Here is a 24,188-nt window from a genome sequence, read left to right as displayed (position 1 = left end):
TCTATAATGCAATTACTACAAAATGTAAAGAGATAAATATAAACTTTGAAAATCATAATAAATTAACTTTTCATAAAACATAAAGAAGATATTCACTTGTCTACTTTTAATTCCAAGGGTAATTTTCAATGTTTACTTTCTTTTGAAACCAAGCCAAGCTTAGTAAGCTATATTAAAAATGCAGATACAATTTAAGATAGTAAAATCGTCATCAGAATTGATTTTCCTATTCTTTCATGGTTTCATAACATTAGAATAGTTTTGCTCCAACTTTTCCATTTCTTCTGCTAGACATTATTTGATTTTTTAAAGAGATATTTCCTCTTATAATCCTCTCCTTACAGCACGGCATTGTGATTTATTGTAGCCAAGCATTTCCTAAGGTCATAGCTCTTGAATATCAGTCCCACGAGGTTCTCCAGCTAAAAATATTAAAAATGAGGTTTTTATGATTAGATAAGTTTGAAAAATATGTAGTATACAGAATACCACTCTTTGAGAGTGACAATATATGTTGGCATTTAAAGGTTTTGAGGAGGCCTACAGGAAAGAAAAGTCTAGCATTTCAAAACTCTAGATTTTCTAAACTCATTTTACCACAAAATCTTTTTTTTTTTTTGAGAAAAATATTATGTTTTTTTCATAAAAAACCTACCATACTTCAGAGCATTCTTTGGTAAACGTTGCTGCAGATGGTTGCCCAAATTGTCTGTGCACTGTACTAACCTCTGAATGGTGTTAGCTGAAAATGACTTAAAATATTGGCATCTATTCAAGGGTATTTATTTTATAATAAGTAATCTTAAAGATAAACCATTCAAAATATGAAGGAGTGACTTTGCAGTTATGGCGTAATGGGTGGTAATGAAGATATTGGTAAGTTGGAGGCTTGACTCAGGACTTTCCCAAATCACAGTCATTGCCAGTCTATGGTAGGAATATAAACCAATCAATCCCATTTTACAGATGGAGAAATTAAGGTATGGAAGGCACTTGGCTGATGTTACTCAGCTATTTAAAAATTCAGTGTCCTGGGTACTTTTTTTCCTATGTATTTTTCCTTAGCACTGCTATTTCTTGGTAAGAGTATAGAACATATTTAAATTTGTATTCAAACATATGTATACTTCTCTCAATTAAATAGAAAGATTATATAGTTGAAGGTCAAAGTTAAGATCAGCAAAATAATGTCTTCTTTGTGCAATGTTATTTTTTTCCCCACCACATAAATAACATGGATTTAATTGTAATTTCAGGTGGCATCTGCTTATTTCAAAGATTTTCACCTACTGCTAATTGGAGTCATCTGTTTAGCAACATCAATAGAAAAATGGAATTTGCACAAAAGGATTGCTCTGAAAATGGTGATGATGGTGGGTGTGAACCCAGCATGGTAAGTACTGAGTTTACTGTTCCAGGTTTACATTCCGAACAGACCATTTTTTTTGTGCAGAGCAAATAACCAAATAAGTAATGCACATCCAGGCAATCATTTGTTTGACTTTTTGTTCTCTGCAGATGTGAAAGTAATATAAAGTGTACTTGAGTTGTAGGAGGGAAAAAAACAACTTTCCTTTCACTGCAGGTCTAATTACAGGGAGATTGGAATAAGTGCACACAGCTCTCTCACCTTTTATGCACCATAGGAATCAAAGCTGAGAGAAGCCTTGAACCTCAACAGACAAGATGGATAGACCTCAGAGTAGATTTCAGTGCTATCTTGTTTATTTGGCTGATTACACATTCAAGACTTGTTCAAGAGCATCCTTGATCATCAGGGAGGATGTTAAGAACCAAAGACAAAGACATTACTGACAAAATACAAATGTGTGCAGAAAAATTCCAAGGTGAACATTTTTCTTTTTAAATGAACTGTTGCAAAGTGAAACATTTGATTAAGAAGTTTCATCTATAGAATGTGAAATCACTCATCTGACTGATTTTCCCCACTGAAATGAATGGGTTTTTTCAGCTAAATTAATTGGCTATTTTAGTTTTAATTCCAGCTCTTGTTAAGAACATAGATGTGAGCTAAAAAAAATTTCCAGTGTCATAACTATTTGCATAATGGCATTATGTTTTAAAGCCTGAGATAGTTCTTCCTTGCTTATCTTTCTTTGAAAATAAGAAAATTGTATGGAATTCTGTTGCCTAATTCATTCTAGGGTATAACCACAACTGTGTTTATCATTTATGGAGCAAATTGTTTTGTTAAATACAAAAACCATTGAATAAATCAGATGAGATGAATTTTTAAAAATTTTTTGTTACTTAAAAATTTTATGACATGTAATTTTTAAGGGCATTTCACTCTTAAAATGAAACGGTGTTCTGTGCCTCTTGAGGTGCTGTAGAAATGTGTCTCTTTTCCTTGACCATCTGCTCACTGACCCCAGGGGATGGGATAGTGCGCTGCACAGTGGAGAAAGAATCCTGTCCATTGTACCGCTAAGTGGTTTTTCAATGTAAAGCATTTTCACCACACAGAAGCTTTATCTGATCCCAACCTTTTTTTACTGGAAGATATCATGTCTTGCCAATGCCTTAAGTTAAAGTGTTTCTAGGTTTCTTTTTGTTTGTTTATTATTAAGAATAATTTCTTCTTTAAACTGATTTCTAAAAAAGTTTCATTTTGTTTTAAATATTTTATCTTTTTTTGTGAGGAAGTTCAGCCCTGAGCTAACATGCATGCCAATCCTCCTCTGTTTTTGCTGAGGAAGACTGGCCCTGGGCTAACATCTGTGCTCATCTTCCTCCACTTTATATGGGACGCCACCACAGCATGGCCTGACAAGCGGTGCATCGGTGCGCACCCAGCATCCAAACTCGGGCTGCCAGGAGCGGAGCGCACGCACTTAATCGCTAAGCCACGGGGCCGGCCCCTATTTTAAATATTTTAGAAAATGTTTACCTTATCTGAAGTTGAAACTTATAGTGTGGAATTTTTCTTGTGATCTATTTTTAAAGGGAGTCAGAGAATTTTGTAAGTGTCTCTATACAGAAAGATGTGCTTCCAAATGATTTTGTGGGACCTCCTACTCAAAATGGATCATGTTTCTTCTCAAGTGCTATTTTGAAAGTTTATAGACATGACTTAAAATCGTATAGTCCTAGGTATGTTATTTTTAATGGAGAAGAACTACTCTATTTATAAGAGAAGACAATATAATATACCCAGTTCTTGACAACAGGCAGGGATGTTGGATTCAGGAGAGCATAAATAATAGAATCTACAGAAAATTCTGAAACCTCATTTTAGCTAGTGATTTTAACCATTTCCTCCACCTACCGTCTATTGAACCAGAGTAGTGAACAAGTAAAAAGCAGATTTATAAATTTTAATCTCTCTGCTTGCCCTTCTGCCTCCTTGGCACGCATACTAATAAACAGATGTGACCAAAAGATTGAAGAAAGAGTAAGGGACCCTAAATTCACAAGTTGATTGCACCACATCTTACTGGTATTTGAAGGTGTGTCATCTGTAAAGGGCATTCAAATATTGTCATAATACTATAACCTGTTATACCATCTACCAACTTGCAGTGTGGCTATGTTTAGTCGTTTTTCTGTTTTGGGAGAGAAGATTCTTATGGTTTCTGGAGCCATATCTCGTAAGAACTCCACTCTTATATGTGACACTTTGATTTCTACCTGGCTATGACTGTCCTCAGAGTTTGTCTTCTAGGGGGAACCTTAACCTTCTATGTTTTGGAAAAATGAATTCCCAACTCACAAACAGCATCCTTTACAGTTCACCAATAGAAAGCTAGTGAAACTAGAGAGCATAGCTCATACTAAAGGCCCTCTCATTTCAGGCTGACACTGGGGTTCATGAGCAGCACCGCCTTCCTATCTATGTGGCTCAGCAACACCTCAACTGCTGCCATGGTGATGCCCATTGCGGAGGCTGTGTCGCAGCAGATCATCAGTGCTGAAGCAGAGGTCGAGGCCACTCAGATGACTTATGTCAATGGATCAACCAACTACGCACTGGAAATTGATGGTATCGCATGTTGATATGGCCAAAGTGGGGTTTAGTCATGGGAGCAATAGACATAAACTCAAGAATTCTGGATTATATTTTGAATTAACTGTCCATACATGTGTGATGTGAATTTATGCTTGCTCTCTCTATATTTATACAAGGGAATTACATTAACCAAATATTTCACCTTAAATTAATGGTTGAATTTACATTCACTGGCAAAAGGGGAAGAATGTCCCCTTTCTATCCTCCAGCCAGTCTGATGGAATTCTCTCTCTCATGTCTTTATCAGTAGACCCCCAGGTTATTCTTTCATACTGAAATGACTTTTCTGCATAATATTGGGAATCTTTAATTCCTACATTCTGTTTGGAAAGAGCATTACATTTTACCGTGGTTATTTCTGGCTCTGATAAACTGCTCTGATGCAGTGAAAAAATATTTGGGGGATATTTGTATTTATAGAATACTTTATTAAGATAAATGTTATGTCAATTCACGTGAATTTGTTTATTTTCAGTTTCTAGTAATGCTTCCATCTTCACACACAAACACAGACACACACATACACACACACTGATAACCCTTTATTTAAATTATTTTTCTTTTATTTAATGTTTTGCAGAAAGTGTTAATGAACAGGAAACAAATGAGAAGAAAGAGAAAACAAAACCAGATCCAGGGTAAAGAATATTGACATTTTGATTACGATTTTCCAAATTACATTTTAATAAAATTATAGAGTGGATCAATTTATTTTTCAGATACGATAATGATGCAGGAAACATTTCAAGCAAGATGGAGCCGGAAAAGGTACATTAAATTTGATTCTTTCTAAGTAATTATACATGAAATTATATTAGATCTGCAGTTAGACATGAACAAATTTTAAAACCTGTTACTTGCTTCCTTGTCTATAAATTACTTTGCTTGCATAAGTCAAAGCATGGTGTAATGGTTTGATAAGCCTTCACGGATAGACTGAAATCAACATCCTGATAGGAAACATTTTAGGCTCTGAAAATTAGCATCATTATTTTCTCCTTTTACTAGGTTCATGGTGATGGCAGTTAACATATGTAGTTTAGAGAAATATAATTCTAGTCTCAGAATATTGTTTCATTTTCTTATTAAAATCTTGCTGCCTTTTCATTAGGAGCATCCTCATTTCTTCCAGGTTATGAACTTAGAGCAACTCCCGTTCATGTAGTTACAATCCAGTTATCTTTATTGTCCCCATTGCCTCTAAAAAATTCAATGCAGTTCATGAGTTGCTACTGTCAAATACAGATGGAGGAGTTGTAGCCATTCTAGCTATTGAAGGAAAGAAGGAGACTTCTGTAAACTATCCCATAGACTTCATTTCCCTGGAATAAATCAATATAAAAATACTATACTAAGTTGTATTGGGAGCAATATATCTCGAGACCACTGAAAAATAATCCTGCATTGAAATAGTCTTACAGTAACCATGACATTAGAAATAAGAGAGTAGAGCATATGTTCCTTCCTCAGGCTATAATGCATTAGCGTGCAACTCAGTAGGAAAAAGAAAACTCTCTCATTATTTACAGAAATCTTCAAGGAAAGAGCAATTGCTATGTAAAGAGAAAATGAATACAAAGATAAGTTTTAGGGCCTGGCCTGTGGCCTAGTGGTTAAGTTCTGCATGTGCTGCTTCAGCAGCCTGGGTTCCTGAGCCCAGATCCCAGGCACGGACCTACACTACTCATCAGCCATGCTGTGGCGGTGACCCACATACAAAAAATAGAGGAAAGTTGGCCACAGATGTTAGCTCAGGGCGAATCTTCCTCAAGCAAAAAGAGGAAGATTGGCAGGGCTGGCTCTGTGGCCTAGTGGTTAAGTTTGGCACACTCCGCTTCAGTCGCCCAGGTTCGTGGGCCTGGATCCCGGGCGTGGACCTATACCACTCAGCAGCCATGCTGTGGTGGTGACCCACATTCAACATAGAGGAAGATTGGCACCATTGTTAGCTCAGGGCGAATCTTCTTCAGCAAAAAAAAAAAAAACAAAAACAAAAAAAAAAGAGATAAATTTTAAGCCACTAGCTATGGTATACATTAAGAGTTTCAAAGATGAGAATTGAATATATATTTATGAAAACATGGGCATCTTTAGGGATAGAAGTAATTCTTTTAAACATAGAAAATTAACTGTATGCCAAATTTTACAAATTTTGTAAATTTTGTAATATTACAAAAGGATACATTAGAAATGGGCTTTAAAAACTGTTATGAAAATTGACAAGCTTAAATAGAATATACTTGTACTCAGTAACTTTCTTTCAGTCATCTTTAGAAATCCAGTTCTGTAGCATGATGCCTAAATTTTGGGTCAAGGCCCTTCAAATTAATTTGACATCCAATACTGTCCTAGCCATTATAGGAAGGTCTATTGATGAAAAGACCTTCTCCTTACTGTAAGCAGCTCCAAGTCTAGTGAGGAAGATGGACTTAAAAAAATGTGTGACATAATACCACAACAAAGGCATGCACGGAGGCCAAGTCTTTCAGAAGCAGAGCAACTAGCTCAATCTGGGCATATTGCAGGGAAGGAGTAAGAGGTAAAGAGAATTGAGTCTGAAAGGAAGATGGTGTGTGCAATCAGAAGGGTGCAAACTCCATGCCTGCAGGGACCATGTCTGCTTTGTCCACCATTTAATCCCGTAGCACATTCCATTGCCTAGTACAGGGTAGGTATTCAATAGATATTTATCTTATTAATTAATGAATAAGTGAAAAAGGAAGTGGTATTCCAATCAGAGAATGCAACAAATTCAAAGACCCAACCATATAGAAAGCAGAGCTTTTTCAGGAAACGTCTTCAGTGCAGGTGCTAGGGATGAGTTGTTGTGGAAAGTAAAACATTTGGATAGGTTGGGCCAGGTTAAAAATAGCTGTTGGTTCCATTCGAAGGAGTTCAGAGCTTATCTTGGGGGGAATAGGGAGTTTTGAAGTTAGGGGGCAGCATGGTAAGTTCAGCCCATTGAGAAGCTTACTGTGGCAACCAAGTGAAGGGCAGAGGGTATGGACCTAACTAGACTTTTTGATTAATCAGACTTTGGGGATGAGAGAGAAAAAAGTGTAGAAGATGCCTCTCCTACAGTAAACTAGGTAAAGTTAGATTTTGATGCCACTGATTGAGATGGGGAACACAGAGAGGGGAATAAGGTTTTGATGGGGAAAAGTAAGATAATCTGGGGACATTTTAGGCAATAAAGATGGAGATCTGGGTTTGGGAGAAGAGAGCAAGGCCTTTGAACAATGAATCTACAGTCTTTCTAGGACTCGCATAAAAATTCAGCTTTATGTAAAAGAAAAATTAAGAGATAACATTTTGCCCTACAAAAGTGTTCTTTATAAGAAGAGATCGCATGGAAGTATTATTTTACATATTGTACATTTAAGATATGTTTTGATTTTTAACAATTATACATCTCTTCTCAGGCATAAACATATTGTATAGTTTGTTATAATTATAATAAATTGCACCTGTTCTTTGGCAGGTTTAAACTAGATAACAACATTATGTGGAAGAATCTATATCTACTTGATATAGCTATAAAATAGACGGAATATTTACATTCATAAATATAAATTTTGATCTTCTGCTTTCTTCTTGAAGTAGGTGGGGCATTCTTTTGAATTAAAATAAATTCTGGGTTGTCTGGCTTTGAATTTGAACTACAAGTCAAAAAACATCCAAATATTACTCCCTTTGAGGGGGAATGGTTTAAAATAAATTTCAAAGAAGAGGAAAAACATGAAGAGCTTAGATTTGTTTTCATAATTCGCACCATTTTGCCATGTTCCTACTAAAAAAAAAATTAAATTTGATTTCTAGTGAAAATTACTAAAATTTTATACACTTGAATCACCATTTGTTTAGTAAAATTTTCCTAAATTTAATTAAAGTCTCTTTGCTAATACACTTAAGTCAATCCAAGATGATCAATAAGCTTACTTCATTTTTTAAAATTATATATTTCTCTCTAAAGGCAATAATGTACACATTGATTCATATGAAGTTTAGTGTGCGGTAAGCAAAAAATTCCCAAGAAGTAGAGGAAAATCAAGAATTACCACCAAATAAATTCTAAATTTAGTGATTATAGTAATATTGGTTAAGAAATATATATTTAACCTTTGCTGGAATATTACCTTCTCAATGAGGCCTACCCTAACCTCCTATTTTCACTGCAGGCAACATATCCCTCCTCCTCATCTCCCTTGAACCTGCTCTATTTTTTGCAATGCGTGTGTTACCTTCTTACAAACTAAATAATTTACTTAATTTGTATTTGTTTTGTTTATTTTCTGTTTTCTCCACTAAATTCTAAAATGCACACAGGCTGGAATTTTTGTCCATTTGTTTATTTGTATCTCAAATATCTAGAACAGGGACTGCCATAGAGTAAGCATTTAGTAAATATTTGCTGAGTGAATGAATAAATTCAGTAGTATTTTCTCAAATAATGATAATTAGATTAAGACAACTCATTCTGTGCAGAAACTATAACAAGAAAAGAAGCAAACTGATAAAGGTTGAAAGATAAATCTCTGGATCAGATTAATTTCATCTTTTTCCAGCTTTATTGAGATATAGACATATAACATTATGTAAGTTTAAGCTGCACATGTTGATTTGATACAATGATATACTGCAAAATGATTACTACCATAGCATTAGTTAACACTTCCATCACATTACATAATTACCATTTCTCTTTTGTGTGAGAACATTTAAGATCTACTTTTTTAGCAACTTTCAAGTATATAGTAAGTATTATTAATTATAACCATGCTGTACATTATATCCCCAGAACTTATTCTATAACTGGAAGTTTGTACCCTTTGATCAACATCTTCCCATTTCCCCCACCCATAGCCCCTGGTAACCACCATTCTACTCTGTTTCTATGAGTTTGGGTCTTTGAGATTCCACATATAAATGATACCATGCAGTGTTTGTCTTTCTCTGTTTGGCTTATGTCACTTAGCATAATGCTGTTATAATGACAATCATTCCAACAGGTGTGAGGTGATAACTAATTGTGGTTTTGATTTGCATTTCCCTGATGATTAGTGATGTTGAACACCCTTTTGTATGTAACCGTTGACTATTTGTATGTCTTCTTTGGAAAAAGATCTATTCAGTTCCTCTGCCCATTATTAAATTGGATTGTTTTTGCATTGAGTTGTATATTTTGGATATTAATCCCTTATCAGATATTTGATTTGCAAATATTTTCTCCCATTCCATAGGTTGCCTTGTCATTTTTCTGATTGTTTCTTTTGCTGTGCAGAAGCTTTTTAGTTTGATGTAATCCCACTTATTTACTTTTTTTGTTTCTTGTGCTTTTGGTGTCATAGCTAAAAAAATTGTTGCCAAGACCAATGTCAAGGAGCTTGTTCTATATGTTTCCTTCTAGGAGTTTTATGGTTTCAGTTCTTATATTTAAACCTTTAATCCACTTCAAGTTAGTTTTTGTGAGTGGTGTAAGATAGGGGTTCAGTTTTATTCTTCTGTGTGTGGTTATCCAGTTTTCCCAGCATCATTTATTGAAGAGACTATCCTTCCCTCATTGAATATTCTTGGCTTTTTCTCAAATATTAGTTGACTGTATATGTGAGAGTTTATTTCTAGGCTCTCAATTCTGTTCTATCGGTCTATGTGTCTATTTTTATGCCAATATCATACTGTTTTGATGAATATAACTTTATAGTATAGTTTGAAATCAGGGGTATGATACCTTTAGCTTTGTTCTTCTTTCTCAGGATTGCTTTGACTATTTGAGAAGATTAATTTCATTTTGGGTGGAAAGAAAATAAGGGTTTGGAACTAAAATTTATCAGCCCTAAAATTCTTCTTACTAGAACTGCAAAGTTCTGATTTGATAATGATGATAATTTTGCCATTGCTGCTGCTGATGGTGATGATTATATGTTGACTTTGAAGATGATAGCTATTCAGTAGTTGCTTAAATTCCAGGAACTAACTAAGGAGTACTCACATCTAAAAGTCATATTCCGGGCAAGCCCCGTGGCTTAGCGGGTAAGTGTGCGCGCTCTGCTGCTGGCAGCCCAGGTTCGGATCCCGGGCGCGCACTGACTCACCGCTTCTCCGGCCATGCTGAGGCTGTGTCCCACATACAGCAACTAGAAGGATGTGCAGCTGTGACATACAACTATCTACTGGGGCTTTGGGGGAAAAAAATAAATAAATAAAAATTAAAAGTCATATTCCTATGCTGCATACCTAAAAAAGAGACGTTTTCCATGACTCACCAAGTTCCGTTCTCACTATATCCACAGGCCAAACATTAGCACTTCTCCGTGCTTGTGCCCAGAATAAAAGTGGTGGGTAGGTACTTAGCCCATAAACCATGCATAACTCCAAAAGTATCCGAAATATTTTTAGAGAAGAAAAGGAATAAAAAGAAAGGAAGACCCCAAAAGGGTACTGACAGGAGGGGAGTATATTTGTCAGGTTCCAGTGGGGCAACTGGGAGATGAATCACCTCTCATATTATTTCCATGAGAAATGAGTTCCAGGTATCCAAAAATCAATTCTTAGATACCAAAAGAAGAACAAAGTTGCTAGTTTTTTCCCTTCCTTACAAGCACTAGTATTATCCAAAGAGGTACCCCAGATTTTTATACTAGCTCAATTTCTAATCCTCCAGGCATCTTCAAATGAAGGGAATTGGAAAGTCAGTATGATTTTAATGAAAAGTCTGAGACAATTGTTTTCCGTTCGTCTTATGTAATTTGTAGTTCACCAGAGGGAAAAGTTCAAAGGAAAAACTTCCTTGAGCAAATTGAATCTTGTTTTTAATTAGGTGTTGTTTAGTTTGGAGGCAAAAATCCTTATAATTGAAAATCAAATTCTATAAGACAACACTGGTTAATGTTCTCCAAGAATTCAAAGAACCATATAACAGTAATAAACATGGTTCATAATATCAAGGACTAGGGGCAGAAATTATGCTAAGTAAGGAGATACCAATTCTAGAATATCTGGTCCCTAGATCAAATATGAAAAAGATGTTTTAGATTAGATCAGATGGATGCTACAAACAAAAGCTGGTTCTCCTTGATTTCTCTTCTAGAAATTAGATGGGAATACCAACTGTTAGTGCTGCTTGGTCCTCACCTAACACAATCTAGGTGTCTCCTTTTACTCATCCAGCTAAATCTTGTAGTTTATAGAGGGGATCAGAGAAAGAGAGGTTATCACACACCTTTTGGAATCACAGCAGCGCCAAAAAGATGAGAGATAACAAGTATTGGCAATGATGTGCAAAAAGGGAACCCTTGTGCGGTATTGGTAGGAATGTAAATTGGTGCAGCCACTACGGAAAACACTATAGAGATTCCTCAAAAAATTAAAACTAGAACTACCATATGTTCCAGTAATCCCACTTTGGGGTATATATCCAAAGGAAATGAAAACAGGATCTCAAAGAGATAGCTGTACTTCCATATTCATTGCAGCATTATTCACAATAGCCAAGATACGGTAACAACTTAAGTGTTCATCAGTGGATGAATGGATAAAGAAGATGTAGTATATATGTATACAGTGGAATAGTATTCAGCCATGAGAAAGAAGGAAATCTTGCCATTTAAGACAACATGGTTGAGCACTGAGGGCATTATGACAAGCGACATAAGCCAGACAAAGAAAGACAAATATTGCATGGTATCATTTATACTTGGAATCTAACAAAAAAAGGAAAATGGAAAACTCATAGGAACAAAGAATAGAAAAGTGGTTGCCAGAGGCTGAGGGGTGGGGTAAATAGGGACAGGTTGGTAAAGAGTACAAGCTTTTGGCTATAAGGTGAATAAGTTCTGAGGATCTAACGTAAAGCTTGGTGACTATAGTTGATAAGAATATTGTGTATGGTTGAGATTGGTTGTGGAAGTGGAACTTGAATGTCTCACCAAGAAGAAAGAAGTAGATATGTGAGGTGATGGATGTGTTAACCAGCTGGATGGTGGTAATCTTTTCATAATGTATACATTTGTTAGATCACCACAATGTACACTTTAAATATCTTACAATTTTATTTGTCAATTATACCTCAATAAATGTGACTCCTACCTTCTTGGCAAATTTCAGTTGTGCAGTGCAGTGCAGTGTTGTCAGCTGTAGTTGCTGTGTTTTCATTGGATCCTCAAACCTTATTTATGTTATAGCTGAAAATTTGTACCCTTTACTTGGTCTTTTTTAACTTGGCAGTTTCCTATGCCTCTAGGAACACAAGATGAAGTTGAACTTTTAAAGAAATCATAACTATTCTGCTCACTGTCCAATTTATGAAAACTCATTCCATTCACCTGAGAGTTTGGAAGCCCCATTATCAATGGTATCATATCAGAACAAAAGGTGAACTTTCTGACATCTAATGAAGATCCAATACTCTCCACAATAGTTTAGACTAGAGTGAAGGTAAATGCCAGGAAATAGACGAGCAAGTATAACCTAATGCATCTGAAACTCTGCCAGGTGTATTTTCTGATAGAAGAAAGAAGTGGATGACAAATGTCGGTGAGGTAAATTCACTTCTGAATAAAAAATTTATTTAATATTTATTAAAAAAAAAAAAAAAAAAGAATCACAGCAGCAACCTGTTAACATGACCTCACTCCAGATTTCAATCTTTATTACTGTCAAAGCCCTAGCTCCATTGATGGCTATACTTAGCTGTATTTCCACAAAACATTTTGTTGTTAAAGAAATGATTGACTGTTGATATCTTTTCTCCCATATATCTTTCATTTTTGAATCACCGAAACATAGTTTTTCACATGTTATGTTATTGAAATATTATCTAGCAAATAACATAAGCTCAGCCATGTTGGAAGCATCTGGACTTTCCTCTAACTGTACAATAAACCTCCCACACTATATAATTTATTCTTGTACTGTATTTTGTTTCTTAAAATCCTCAGCAATGTTTTTCTATGCATCATCCAATGGTATTTCCTAACAAAGGAATACATTTTGTCTCAAATTGTTTTTAATATATTTTGATTATGAAATATTTTATACATATATATGTGTAAAATGTAACTGAAAAATTTAAAGAATAATAAAATGAATAATATGCTTAAGAAATAGAACATAACAATTTCTAAAACTCTCCATGCACCCTTCTCTGATTCCATCTCCTTTCCTTGCACAATCACCTCCATCCTCTTACCTAATTAGCCACAGTCCAGAATTTTGTGTTAATCATTCTCTTGTTTTCTTTCCAGTGTTGCCACTTGTATTAGTTAAAGTATGGGCTTGTTCATTACAACAAAGACCCAAAATAGCAACAGTTTCAACAAAATGGAAATAGGCTAGTTTGGTGGCTCCACAATTGTGATGACCCTGACTCTTTCTATCTCTGCTCTCTCTGCCATCCTCCACACTTGACTGCTGCCTCAAGGTTCAAGATGGCTGCCTCATCTCCCTCTATCCATTCTCTACTCCAGCTAGCAGGAAAAGGAATGGAGAAAGCTGAAGGCATACACACTTAGACATTATTCTATTACTTTCCTGGCTTTAGGATTATTCAAATTTTTTTTATTTCTCCTGAGTTAGTTGTGTTTTTCTAGGAATTTATGCATGCTATTTCAAATTTAGTAGCATGTGGTTGTTTATAATATCCACATATTACCTATTTAATTTCTACAATATTTATAGTCATACCTCTAGTATCTATAGTTATATCTCTTTTCATTCCTAACCTGTGCATTTAAACTTTCTTTTGAATAATCTTTCCAAAAATATGTCTATTTTATGTCTCATAAGTCTTGTCCAGAAACCAAATTTTGACTCTCTTGATCCTCTCTATTCCATGTGTATTCTACTTTATTAGTTTCCTCTCTTTATTACTTTATTCTGTCTACTTTATTTTTGCATTTATTCTGCTGTTCTTTTGGTAACTTTTTAAATTAGGCATATACCTTATTAATTTTGAGTTATTCTTCTCTTCCAAAGTAAGGATTTAAGGAGATAAATTTTTTTCAATTACTATTGCTATATCCCATATTTTCAGTTCTCTCTGTTTCCTGATTTCCATTATGTTATGTTCTTTGATTCATGAGCTGCTTAGAAGTGTGTTTTAAAATTTGAAATTAATGAGGCTTTTGTAGCTATTTTTTGTTTTGTTTTTCATTTCTAACTTAATTTTACTATGGTCAGAATCTAGTCTCTATGACATCAGGTTTTCAAAACTTGTTGAGACAGATTTATGGGCTAGCACATGATCAATTGTGATAAATATGTCATTGTGCTTAAAAAGAACTGTATTCTCAACTTACTGCGTGCAATATTTTCCAAAAGTCTGTTAGATCAAGCTTGCTAGTTGTGTGTTTCAAATCTTCTGTGACGTAACCAAGTTTTTGTCTGCTTAACCTAGCAGTTAATGAAACTGTTTTGTTAAAATCTCCGCCTACGATGTGAATATGTCTGTTTCTCCTGATAGTTCTGTCAATTTTGGTTTCTACGTATTTTTAGATGATTTGGATTATGTCATTATGTCCCTACCAGTTTAAAATATTTATATATTCCTGGTTATTTAATGCTTTTACCACTTTGCAGTGCCCCTTTCATCTAGATTAATGGTTTTTGGTTTCAGGATTTATTTGTCTGATAATAATGTAGCAATGCAACGGTGCTTTAGGCTAGTGTTTACCTGGCATTTCTTCTATCCTTTTATTTTCAATATTTCTATGTCCTTATACTTTAGATGTAGCTCTTGTAAAAAGCATATTGCTGGCTTTTGTGTTTCTATCCAGGTTGAAAATTTTTGCCTGACAAGTTTGGTCCACTTGATTTTATAAATTTAGAATAATTTCTAATGCCAGATTTCTATTTTTCCCAAATATTCTTTCTATCTCTTTCTTCTGCATTCTTATGCAGTTACTTTCTTTTTTCTTTGTTTTTTATCTTACTCTACACACACACACGCACACACACACATGCACAAACACACTTGTTGATTTTCTATGCTGTGTCTATTATTTAAGCTGTCTTGACCAAATTACCATGAGTATTGGTCAGCTAGGGCTGCCATAACAAAATACCACAGAATCAGTGGTTTAAACAATAGAAATTTATTTTCTCACAGTTCTGGAGGCTGGAAGTCCAAGTCAAAGTGCCATCAAGGTTGGTTTCTGGTGAGGCCCTTCTTCCTGGCTTGTAGTCAGCTTGCCTTCTCACTGTATCTTCACGTGGTCTGTCCTCTGTGCATAAGCAGAGGAAAAAAGAGAGATCTCTAGTCTCTCTTCCTCTTTTTATAAGGACACCAGTCCTATTAGTTTAGGGCCCCGCCCTTGTGACCTCATTTAATCTTAATTACCTCCTTAAATTCCCTATCTCCAAATATAGTCACATTGGGTGTTAGGGCTTCAATATATGAATTTAGAGGGAGACACAATTCAAACCATAACACTATGTATGCTTGATTTATAAAAATCTAAAAGTAATCCATTTATTTCCTCCCTCCTGGACAAGACAAAGACCTTAGGACATTTCAACTAGAGCATCTCTTCCTATTTATATGCTACTATTTTCCAATTTTTTAGTTCTAGTCTATTATTTTCTCATAAGTTATATAATTTTCTAAATTAATATTTTGTAAATTATGAGCATATTTGTTAAAATCTTTGCTCATCATTGTTTCTTGTTTCTCAGACCTTCCATCTGAGGTCATGTTCCTTCTGTTTGAATGTATCTTTTGAATGTACTTCAGAGAGTTCCTTTTGGTGGTAAACTCTCAGTTTTTTTTTATATTAAGGTCTTTATAATTCCTGAAATATATATTTTTTGTTGTTATAGAGTTCTATTTTGACCATTATTTTTTCTTTGCTCGTTGAGATGTATTTCTATTGTCTTTTGACTTTTTTGCCTTTGAGAAATAAGCTAGGTGTCTGTCAAATTATCATTCCTTTATAGGCAATCTTTTCTCTTTGGTTACTTTAAAGATTTGTGTGTGTGTGTGTGTGTGTGTGTGTGTGTGTGTGTGTCTTGAATCTGTTATTGGTTTTTTCCAACAATTCTTGAGAATTTGCAGCTCTTGTTTCCTGTGGGTCTCCAGTTAAACACATGTTAAACTTTCTCTATTTTCTATGCTTCTCAACATCACTTTTTATTTTCCTTCTCTGTGTCTTACTAGATTACATTACAAACAATAACTTCTGGTCTATCTTCCAGTTCATTAATTCTCCCTTCAGCTATGTCTGTTTTGTTGTTTAACCTACCCAATGAGTTTTTAAATTCAGTTATTTAAATTTTAATTTCTGCAAATTTTATTTGTCTATTTTTAAGATTTGTTGGTAATTTTTATAGTTTCTTTCTCCTTACTCATATTTTCAATCCCTGCTCTAAGTTTGTTAATCATAATAAATTTACTTGTATTCTGTGTCTAATAACTCTAGTGTCTGAAGTTTTTGTGGATCTCTCTGGCCTATAATTGTTTTCTGCTGTTTCTCACTTTTATTGCTGTATTTTCTCGTGTGTTCTATGCTTTTAAATAGTGAAATACTAATTTTCCTTAAAACGTCTATGGGAATTTCTTAAGTCCTAGATTTTAGCTGCCTGGAAGGGCTTTCAATTATATTACTGGGTTTCTTTCAACACACAGGTAATACCAATTTAGGCTAAAAAAATGCTCATGGTTAGGAGTTTTCAGGGGACATTATGTTTTTCCCTTAAGTCAATATGACATGTCCTTGATGTCTACCTCTGCAAAGGATACCAGCTTTAGGAGTGTTTTCCTGTACATTTCCCCACACAGGTGGGCCTAAGGCATTATCTTCCATCCCCAGCTCTTCTTGCAACAGAATAATGATAATAATAAATAAATAAAAATAAAAAACAAATAAGTAAAAAAAATAATAATAATCCCCAAAAAGTGGCCTTGTCACTCATTTAACTTAAGATTCCCATTTCTACTTTATTTGAGATCAAGCCAGATTCCTTACTTTTGTATTAGTTTAGTGATACATTTAAAAGGTGCTTTTAAATATTTTAAACAGCATTTTGTTTAACAGGGAATCTGATTTGTCATGTGGCTGGATAGAGAAATCTGCTGTATTATTTGTAACAGTCCTTTTTACCACTATAAAAAGAAAAGAATTTTTCCCAATGTCATGTATATATTTTTTTTTGCTCTTCACTAAGAAATTACAAAGGAAGCTTCTAAATATTTAACATTTAGGATAAAAACATTTTGTAAAGTAATTCTTGGATTTAATTATGATTTTCAACATTGCTGAAAAAATAGAATTTTTTATGGAGTCCTCATGTCTTGAGTGCTAAATTTTAAATATCTTTCTATTCATCACACTATTACTGTACAAACTAATATCCCAGTTCACAATATGCAACGTAGTTCTTTATTAACTACAGTGGATAAAAATCACATTTCAAGGAGTCTTGTTGATAACTTCAATTTTGTTACCAACTCCTCTGAATTGTTCAGGTCATTACTGACCAGATCTTCATGAAGAGTTCATGTCACGATTAGGAGAAGTATCCTTCTTACATTTTCCTGCTATTTACTTATGTATTATCTTCATTCTGGGTTTTTTTATGCAAATCATTTTCTATAGAAATCATTTAAAGCCATGTTCACATTATGGGAGGGCTGGCTTAATTAAAATGAGAAAACATTATCTGTTATCCACTTAACAAATCACATGTAAACTCAATATGCTGAGAGCAAACAATGGAGACAGGGCCCCACTGTCCAGCCCTCTGCACACTATGGAGATTTTACTCTCCCTTCCCTTTCACCTACATCATCCAGCAATGTATGCACCGTGCAGGCACCAATGGCAATCTGTGCATTAATTATTAGTTAAGATTAATTTATTTCTTTTTTAATGTAAAAAGAGAAATACTGCATCTTCCAATATGATGGCAGATTGAAGAGGCCCATTTACCTCCACTCTATTCTGAATCTCCATCAGAGCAAGAACAAAGAGACTTTTTAAGTCATAAAGTCACAATTATATAAATGTCAAGAGACGAGGTAACAGCAAAATCATTTTGGAAGCTGAAACAGAAAAGAATGGGTGGGAAATGACTCAGTTATCCCACAAAAGCGGAATCCTAAATCAGCAGTGAGGCAAGACAATAAACAACTCAATTTACATAGCAGCAGCTCTCAAAGTTTTTAAAATATTGAAAAGTGGGAGTAAATAAAAAATTGTTTAAGAAAGAGTTAAATTTCCAAATTTCTTCCACAACTCTACATGGATGCAATTGCTTCCCCTCCACCAAACAGGAGAGTACTCTTTAGACCTGGTAAAGCCAAGGCAAGGAAAACCAGACATGCTTCAAGGGCGGGAGAGGGTTCACAATGAAAACAGAGGCACTGAGTAGTCCTTTATACACTGAATGGTGAGATCCCTGCTTTCTACCCTACTGGTCCAGTAGCCAGTCCTCCACCCTCCAGGTGTCAGCAGACAGGAGACCAGGAGTTGCTTCTGTGGGGAATGCAATCAGCACAAGAGAAAAGATGAATATATAGCATTGAGATTTCTCCAGAAAAAGGCCCAGTCAGATGATACTACAGTGAAGCCCACAGTCAACAACAAATCCCACAGCACATGTACAGAGCTTCCAACCAGCTTTTCACTGCCTTAACTATGAGCAAACAACCCAAAATTCCTGGATATCTGAAGAAAGCCTGAGGCGCGAAAAAGAGAGTCCCAAACAAACAAAAAAGAAAACAGAAACTTGCAGGAAACAGAGACTGTGCAAGAAGATGAAAACACAGGAAAAGAAACTATCATTAGTATATTCAATTATGTAAACAAAGAATTGCGTTCGTGAAATATGAATGGCATTCTATGAAAGAGGAAAAAGAAGACAAAAAATAAAATATATAAATAAAATATAAAAATAAATACATAAATATAAAATGTAATATAAAGATTAAAAAATATCATAAATGGAAAACTTAGAAAAAATAGGAAGAGACAAGAAAATAATAGGTGTTTCAGAAAAAGAATAAAGAAAATTAAGAGGGCTATATCAAAAATTCAAGAAAATTCCCATAATAGAAGAATATAATTTCTATGACCAAAAGTCCCACTGGGCACTAGCACAAGAGATGGAACAACCCACATAGAGAAGGTCATTGAAATTTCGGGATACTGTGGATAAAGAGAAGACCCTAAAAGTTTCCAGAAAGGGAAAAACTGATTTGTTAAAAAGCATAAAAAATATGAATGGCTAAACATTTCTCTACAGCAATGCTGGGAACTCAGAGACAATAGAAAAAAATGGCTTCAAAATTCTGAATAACATTTATTTCTAATCTAGAAATCAATATCCAGTCAAACCATTAATGAATTGAGAAAGTAGACTAAAGCCTAGATAGTTCTTTGCCGAGAAAAAAATGACTAGATTTGGGACAAATAGGAAGGCCCTGGAAAAGATGTCTCCAAAACAATGAAATTGGTAGAATATTTGATGTAGATTAGTTATCCTATCATTTGACTCTTCTGAGAGAAGATTTAAATAAACACAGAGTATTTGGGGTTGATTTAGTGTTATGTATGTAGAAAACCAAGCAAGTCGGGAGGGATGAGGAAAGAGTACAAAACAGGAAAAGTAATATATATCATATTGCTCATAGATCTCTAGACAACATTCTGAACATTGGACTCTGCTCTAAGCAAAATTATGATATAGCCGTATTGGAAGGGTTACAGAGACATGAAAAGTATGAGTGTGTTCAGTAGACGAGGCTATGAAAGGAAGCTAAATTCTCATAATCTAACATGTTGGAAATTTAATTGTAATGCCTACACCTGAGAAATCAAGATATGGTATCATATGAGTACTATTAAAGTAAGTGCAAATAAATATCCAAAAAGGGCTAGAAGATTTTACTGGCTGTCTTTGACAAGCAGAAAATGGTTAGCAGGAACTAATATTTTGTGCAATTAGCCCTGCATAATTACTTACCTATAAATAGAAGCTCTAATGTTTTCATGCCACCCTCACCGAAATGAATTACTTTGTACAGTGCGGTGGAGACCACTGGTTTAGTCCACGCTGATTCATGCATTGATTTTTAACACCAGACACTGATGTTAACATGCCCCGGAATCTGCCATCGCTACCACCAGGTGGCAATGGTGAGTCATATCTAGACCTGCAGGATGTGTGCTCTGAAATGTCCCTTGAGCATCACCCATGTGATAATGTCATAGGATTTTGAATTTGGTCATGTCCTAGACAAAATTTTTTCAGTCACTTCGGAAGAATTTGTGGAAGGCATACTCACAAGGTCTTAGATGTCATACATTTGTGTGAAATAACGAATGTATGACGGGCAGAATTGAGATTGAATAAAAACACAATAGGTTACAACTGTTATGGTAAAAGCAATATGAAAAGTAATGTAATTAAATGTAAAGTCTTAGATATAGGTTTAAAAACTCACGTAAGACAAAAGTGTTCTGGAAGGCAGGATGGTACAAGGGGAATCATTGAGAGGAAACCCAGATACATGGAATCTGGTTTCAATTCTGCAGTGACCAACTATGTCTCATTAAGACTCATTTTGCTCTTCTGAAAAATGTGGTCTTTGTACCAGATAATCTCTAAATACTTGTTTGCTTTAATAATCTATGATTCTTTTATATATTAAAAAAAATTTTGTGATTGTGGAAAATACAAAAAGTATCAAGAAGGTAGCAGATACCCCACTAATCTCATTGTTAATATTTTGACATTTTTCATTTTAGTCTATTCCTAGGCACATATGTGTATGTGGGTATATCTCTTACTTTAAATTACATCATTCTGCACCTTTAATTTCACGTAACTCTCCTGTCATGAAATCTATAAAGCAAGCACTTTCCCATTCACAATATATCCATGGCAATGTCCTTTGGTCACCTCAGCGCAGGAGGTTTTCTCTGGCCTCTTCATCCCTGACTGTCTCCAGCCTCACCCCTCTAGCTGCTTTGCTCCTTCTCCCTCCTTTGCTTTGGAATTCTTTTTTTCTCTCCCAAACTCTTAGGAGAAATTACCCCTCCCCCTGTCCCTACACACACCAAATTCTTCCTCCACTTTTGGAGAAACGTAGTGATTATTTTATTGTCTTGATATCTGCAACCCTGAGAGTCTGGGTCTTACTTTCTGCCTCAAATGACTTATTCCAGATCCCTCTTGGGCTAGGGTCAAACCCTTGTTCTCAGATTTAAAGCATTGTCTTGAACAGAAGACTAATCTGCTGAGGTACCTCCTCTACTCCCTTTTGTGGTTTTTGTACAAATAGTTGGCTCAATTAGTGGCTCATCTCAGGCTTTCTTAAGAGCTCTATTTTTCTGCCCATTGCCCTCTACTACTGTCCCTCTGGTCCTCAATCTTTACCGCTTACTATAGTATCATCTCTTCAACTAGTGCAGCCCAGCATTCACATGCCCTAAGCAAAAACAACAGAGCTGACTGCATAGGGCTCATATTTATTGGCTAGATAACACAAGTGGTGCACCCCATCCTCTACATACCTCCACTTAGTACTTAACATGTGTTATGATATATTAGTGTTACCATTTACAGCAGAATTTGAATTTACCTTGAATTTTTAATGTTTCTAAATTATCCATGATATTTCCATAAACATTATGTTATGTGCAGTAGCACTAATGCATGTTTTAAAGGTCTTTATATAGGAAAAAGGTGTGGGAAATTTATAAGAGATAAAGCATGGCAAATATATTAATATTTTCCTATTTTTATTTTTTGTTTTATGTCTAACAATGCATTTTAGTAATTGCTTTGTATATAGACATTTATCTGTAGTCAAGCTTTTATATGAAACCCAATTTGTTCCTCATTTGTATTTTTGAAAGTTTTAATGTGGCAATGAGAAATTATATACACATTACATCTTTAAGTGTCCATTCTTATCATCAATTTAATAATATCCAAATTATACATCACTTTCTGGTTTGTGTTTGAAGTCTTTCCTATGGTAAAATTGTTACTATTTAAGCCCTAAATTTCAGCTGTCACTCTGTATCACTCATAAGTATTTTAAAACTTATTTTCTGGGGCTGGCCTGGTGGCACAAGAGGTTAAGTGCGTGCGCTCCGCTGTGGCGGCCGGGGGTTCGTTGGTTCAGATCCCGGGCACGCACTGATGCACCACTTGGCAAGCCATGCTGTTGTGGCGTCCCACATAAAGTGGAGGAAGATGGGCATGGATGTTAGCCCAGGGTCAGTCTTCCTCAGGAAAAAGAGGAGGATTGGCAGATGTTAGCTCAGGGCTGATCTTCCTCACAAAAATTTAATAAATAAAACTTATTTTGCTATTTTATTTACATTCCATTTATTTTTCAAATTTTCAATGGAAACTTTTATCATAAGGAAAATAAAAATCATTTCCTTGTAGGAAATATAAGGCAAAAGGAGACATTTGTAAATTAATTTATTTGGGGTGAAGAATAGACACCCCTGGGAGCTAACCTTTAAGTTAATTAGAAAGTAAAAGGCAAATTACAATCCAATGCACTTGACCCTGCCATGCTAAATGCCACTCCTGCTTTCGTGATGGCTTTTAGTGAGTAGAATTTTTTCCCGATTATGATTTCTCGAAAAGATCTTCCAGTGCCAATGTCACAGACAGCATGCTTATCTGTGTGGAGCAGGGCAGTTTTTCTGTTTGTATATTTCTTAAATGCATCTAGTTTTTTTCTAAAAGACTGCAGTGTGTAGGACAGGTCTGAAATAGGCAAGAATTGATGCTAGGAGACCCACAAGAAGGCTATTACAATAATTCAAATCAGAGATAATGTTGACTTAGATCGAGGCTAGTGGAGATGGAGAAAACCAGAGCTCAGACATATTTAAATAGATAAAATTGACAGGATTTGGTGGGATGAGAAAGAGATGATTTCAAGGAGGACAAGCAATATAGTATAGTGGCCAAGGATGTGAGCTCTACTTGCTTTCAAGACGCAAGTCTGCCATTTCCAGGTTCTGTGACCTTGGGCAAGCTGCTTAACCTCTCTGTGTCTCATGTCTTCATGTGTAAAGTGGATAATAACAGCATTAACCTCATTGTGTTGTAAGAATAACAAGAATTATAACATTTATTTGATTTTAACTTAAAACAGTGCTTATTACATACTAAGCACACGGTAAGTGCTTGTAATGATGATGATGGTAACACTGTTATCCATATATAGGTGATCCTAAAGAAGAACTACATTTGAGGAAGGAAATTATGAGTTTGGTTTTGAATATTTGGGGATTGGAGTTTTATTTTAGACATTCAAATTATGTTGAACAGACAATTGGAAATATAGGCCTAAAAGGAGAAGTCCGGGCTAAAGACAGGAGTTTGTGGTCTGGCATATCTATATTCATTAAATCAATGAAAATATATGAGATTTCCTAAGGATAAATATTACTGTGAGAAGAGACAAGGGCCTATGATAGAGTTCCAAGAAATTCCAGTTTTAAGGAAGATTAAAGGAAAATGAACTGGCAAGGGAGACAGAGGGACAGACAGAGACGTAGAAGAAAAAGCAGAAAAGTGAGACATCACAGAAGCCCAAAGAAGAGATTTCCAGCAGGAAAGAGCGATTAACTCTTTTAGGTGCTGCTGAGAGGTCTACAAAATTAAAAGTATCTATTGGGTTTAGTGATATGGAGGTTATTGATAGTCAGAGAAAGTGCATTTTGAGTGGGTTGAGGAGCCAGAAGCCAGATTGGTGTGGTTAAAGCAATGGAGTCAGTGATGTAGACAACTCTTTGGAGTAGTTTGGAAAATGGAGATGAGGTCGGGCAGTAGTTTAATTGAGAAGAGGGTTAAGAAGGCCTTCTTTTTTTCTTTTGTAAAGATGACTTGAAAATGATTCAATGTTGGTGGGAAAATTCCAGGAAAATCTATCCTATAAGGTTTCTGAGAAGGCCTGAGGGTTTGAGGTCCAGAAACAAGAAGTTAGAGGAGAGACATTTACTCTATTATATATGTCGAGAAGGAGGAGAAGGTAGGACAGAGGCAAGTAGGTTTCTACGTTTGACAGTGTGACTTCTGTCTGCCAGCTTCTATTGTCCCTGTGGAATAGGAGGCAAAGCTACCTGTGAAGAGTGGGAGGGAGCATTGAGAGGGAGGTGTAAAGAGAATGGGGAAGGTTTTAAATTTTCCT

General features: G+C 35.2%; 1 protein-coding gene across 1 annotated transcript in view; it reads left to right on the top strand.

Moving 5' to 3' along the window:
• SLC13A1 (solute carrier family 13 member 1) overlaps positions 1 to 24,188 on the top strand; it is an 85,079-nt gene that overhangs the window by 27,890 nt on the left and 33,001 nt on the right. The window contains exons 3-6 of the mRNA XM_004418744.3: positions 1,257 to 1,393; positions 3,816 to 4,003; positions 4,611 to 4,668; positions 4,750 to 4,798. Coding sequence (XP_004418801.1) covers positions 1,257 to 1,393; positions 3,816 to 4,003; positions 4,611 to 4,668; positions 4,750 to 4,798 — 432 coding nt within the window. The remainder of the gene's footprint in view (positions 1 to 1,256; positions 1,394 to 3,815; positions 4,004 to 4,610; positions 4,669 to 4,749; positions 4,799 to 24,188) is intronic.

The sequence above is a fragment of the Ceratotherium simum genome, chromosome 1 (genome assembly GCF_057802395.1).
Source record: "Ceratotherium simum simum isolate JZ-2026a chromosome 1, ASM5780239v1, whole genome shotgun sequence".
NCBI lineage: Eukaryota > Metazoa > Chordata > Mammalia > Perissodactyla > Rhinocerotidae > Ceratotherium > Ceratotherium simum.
This window is presented reverse-complemented; position numbering and strand designations above follow the sequence as displayed.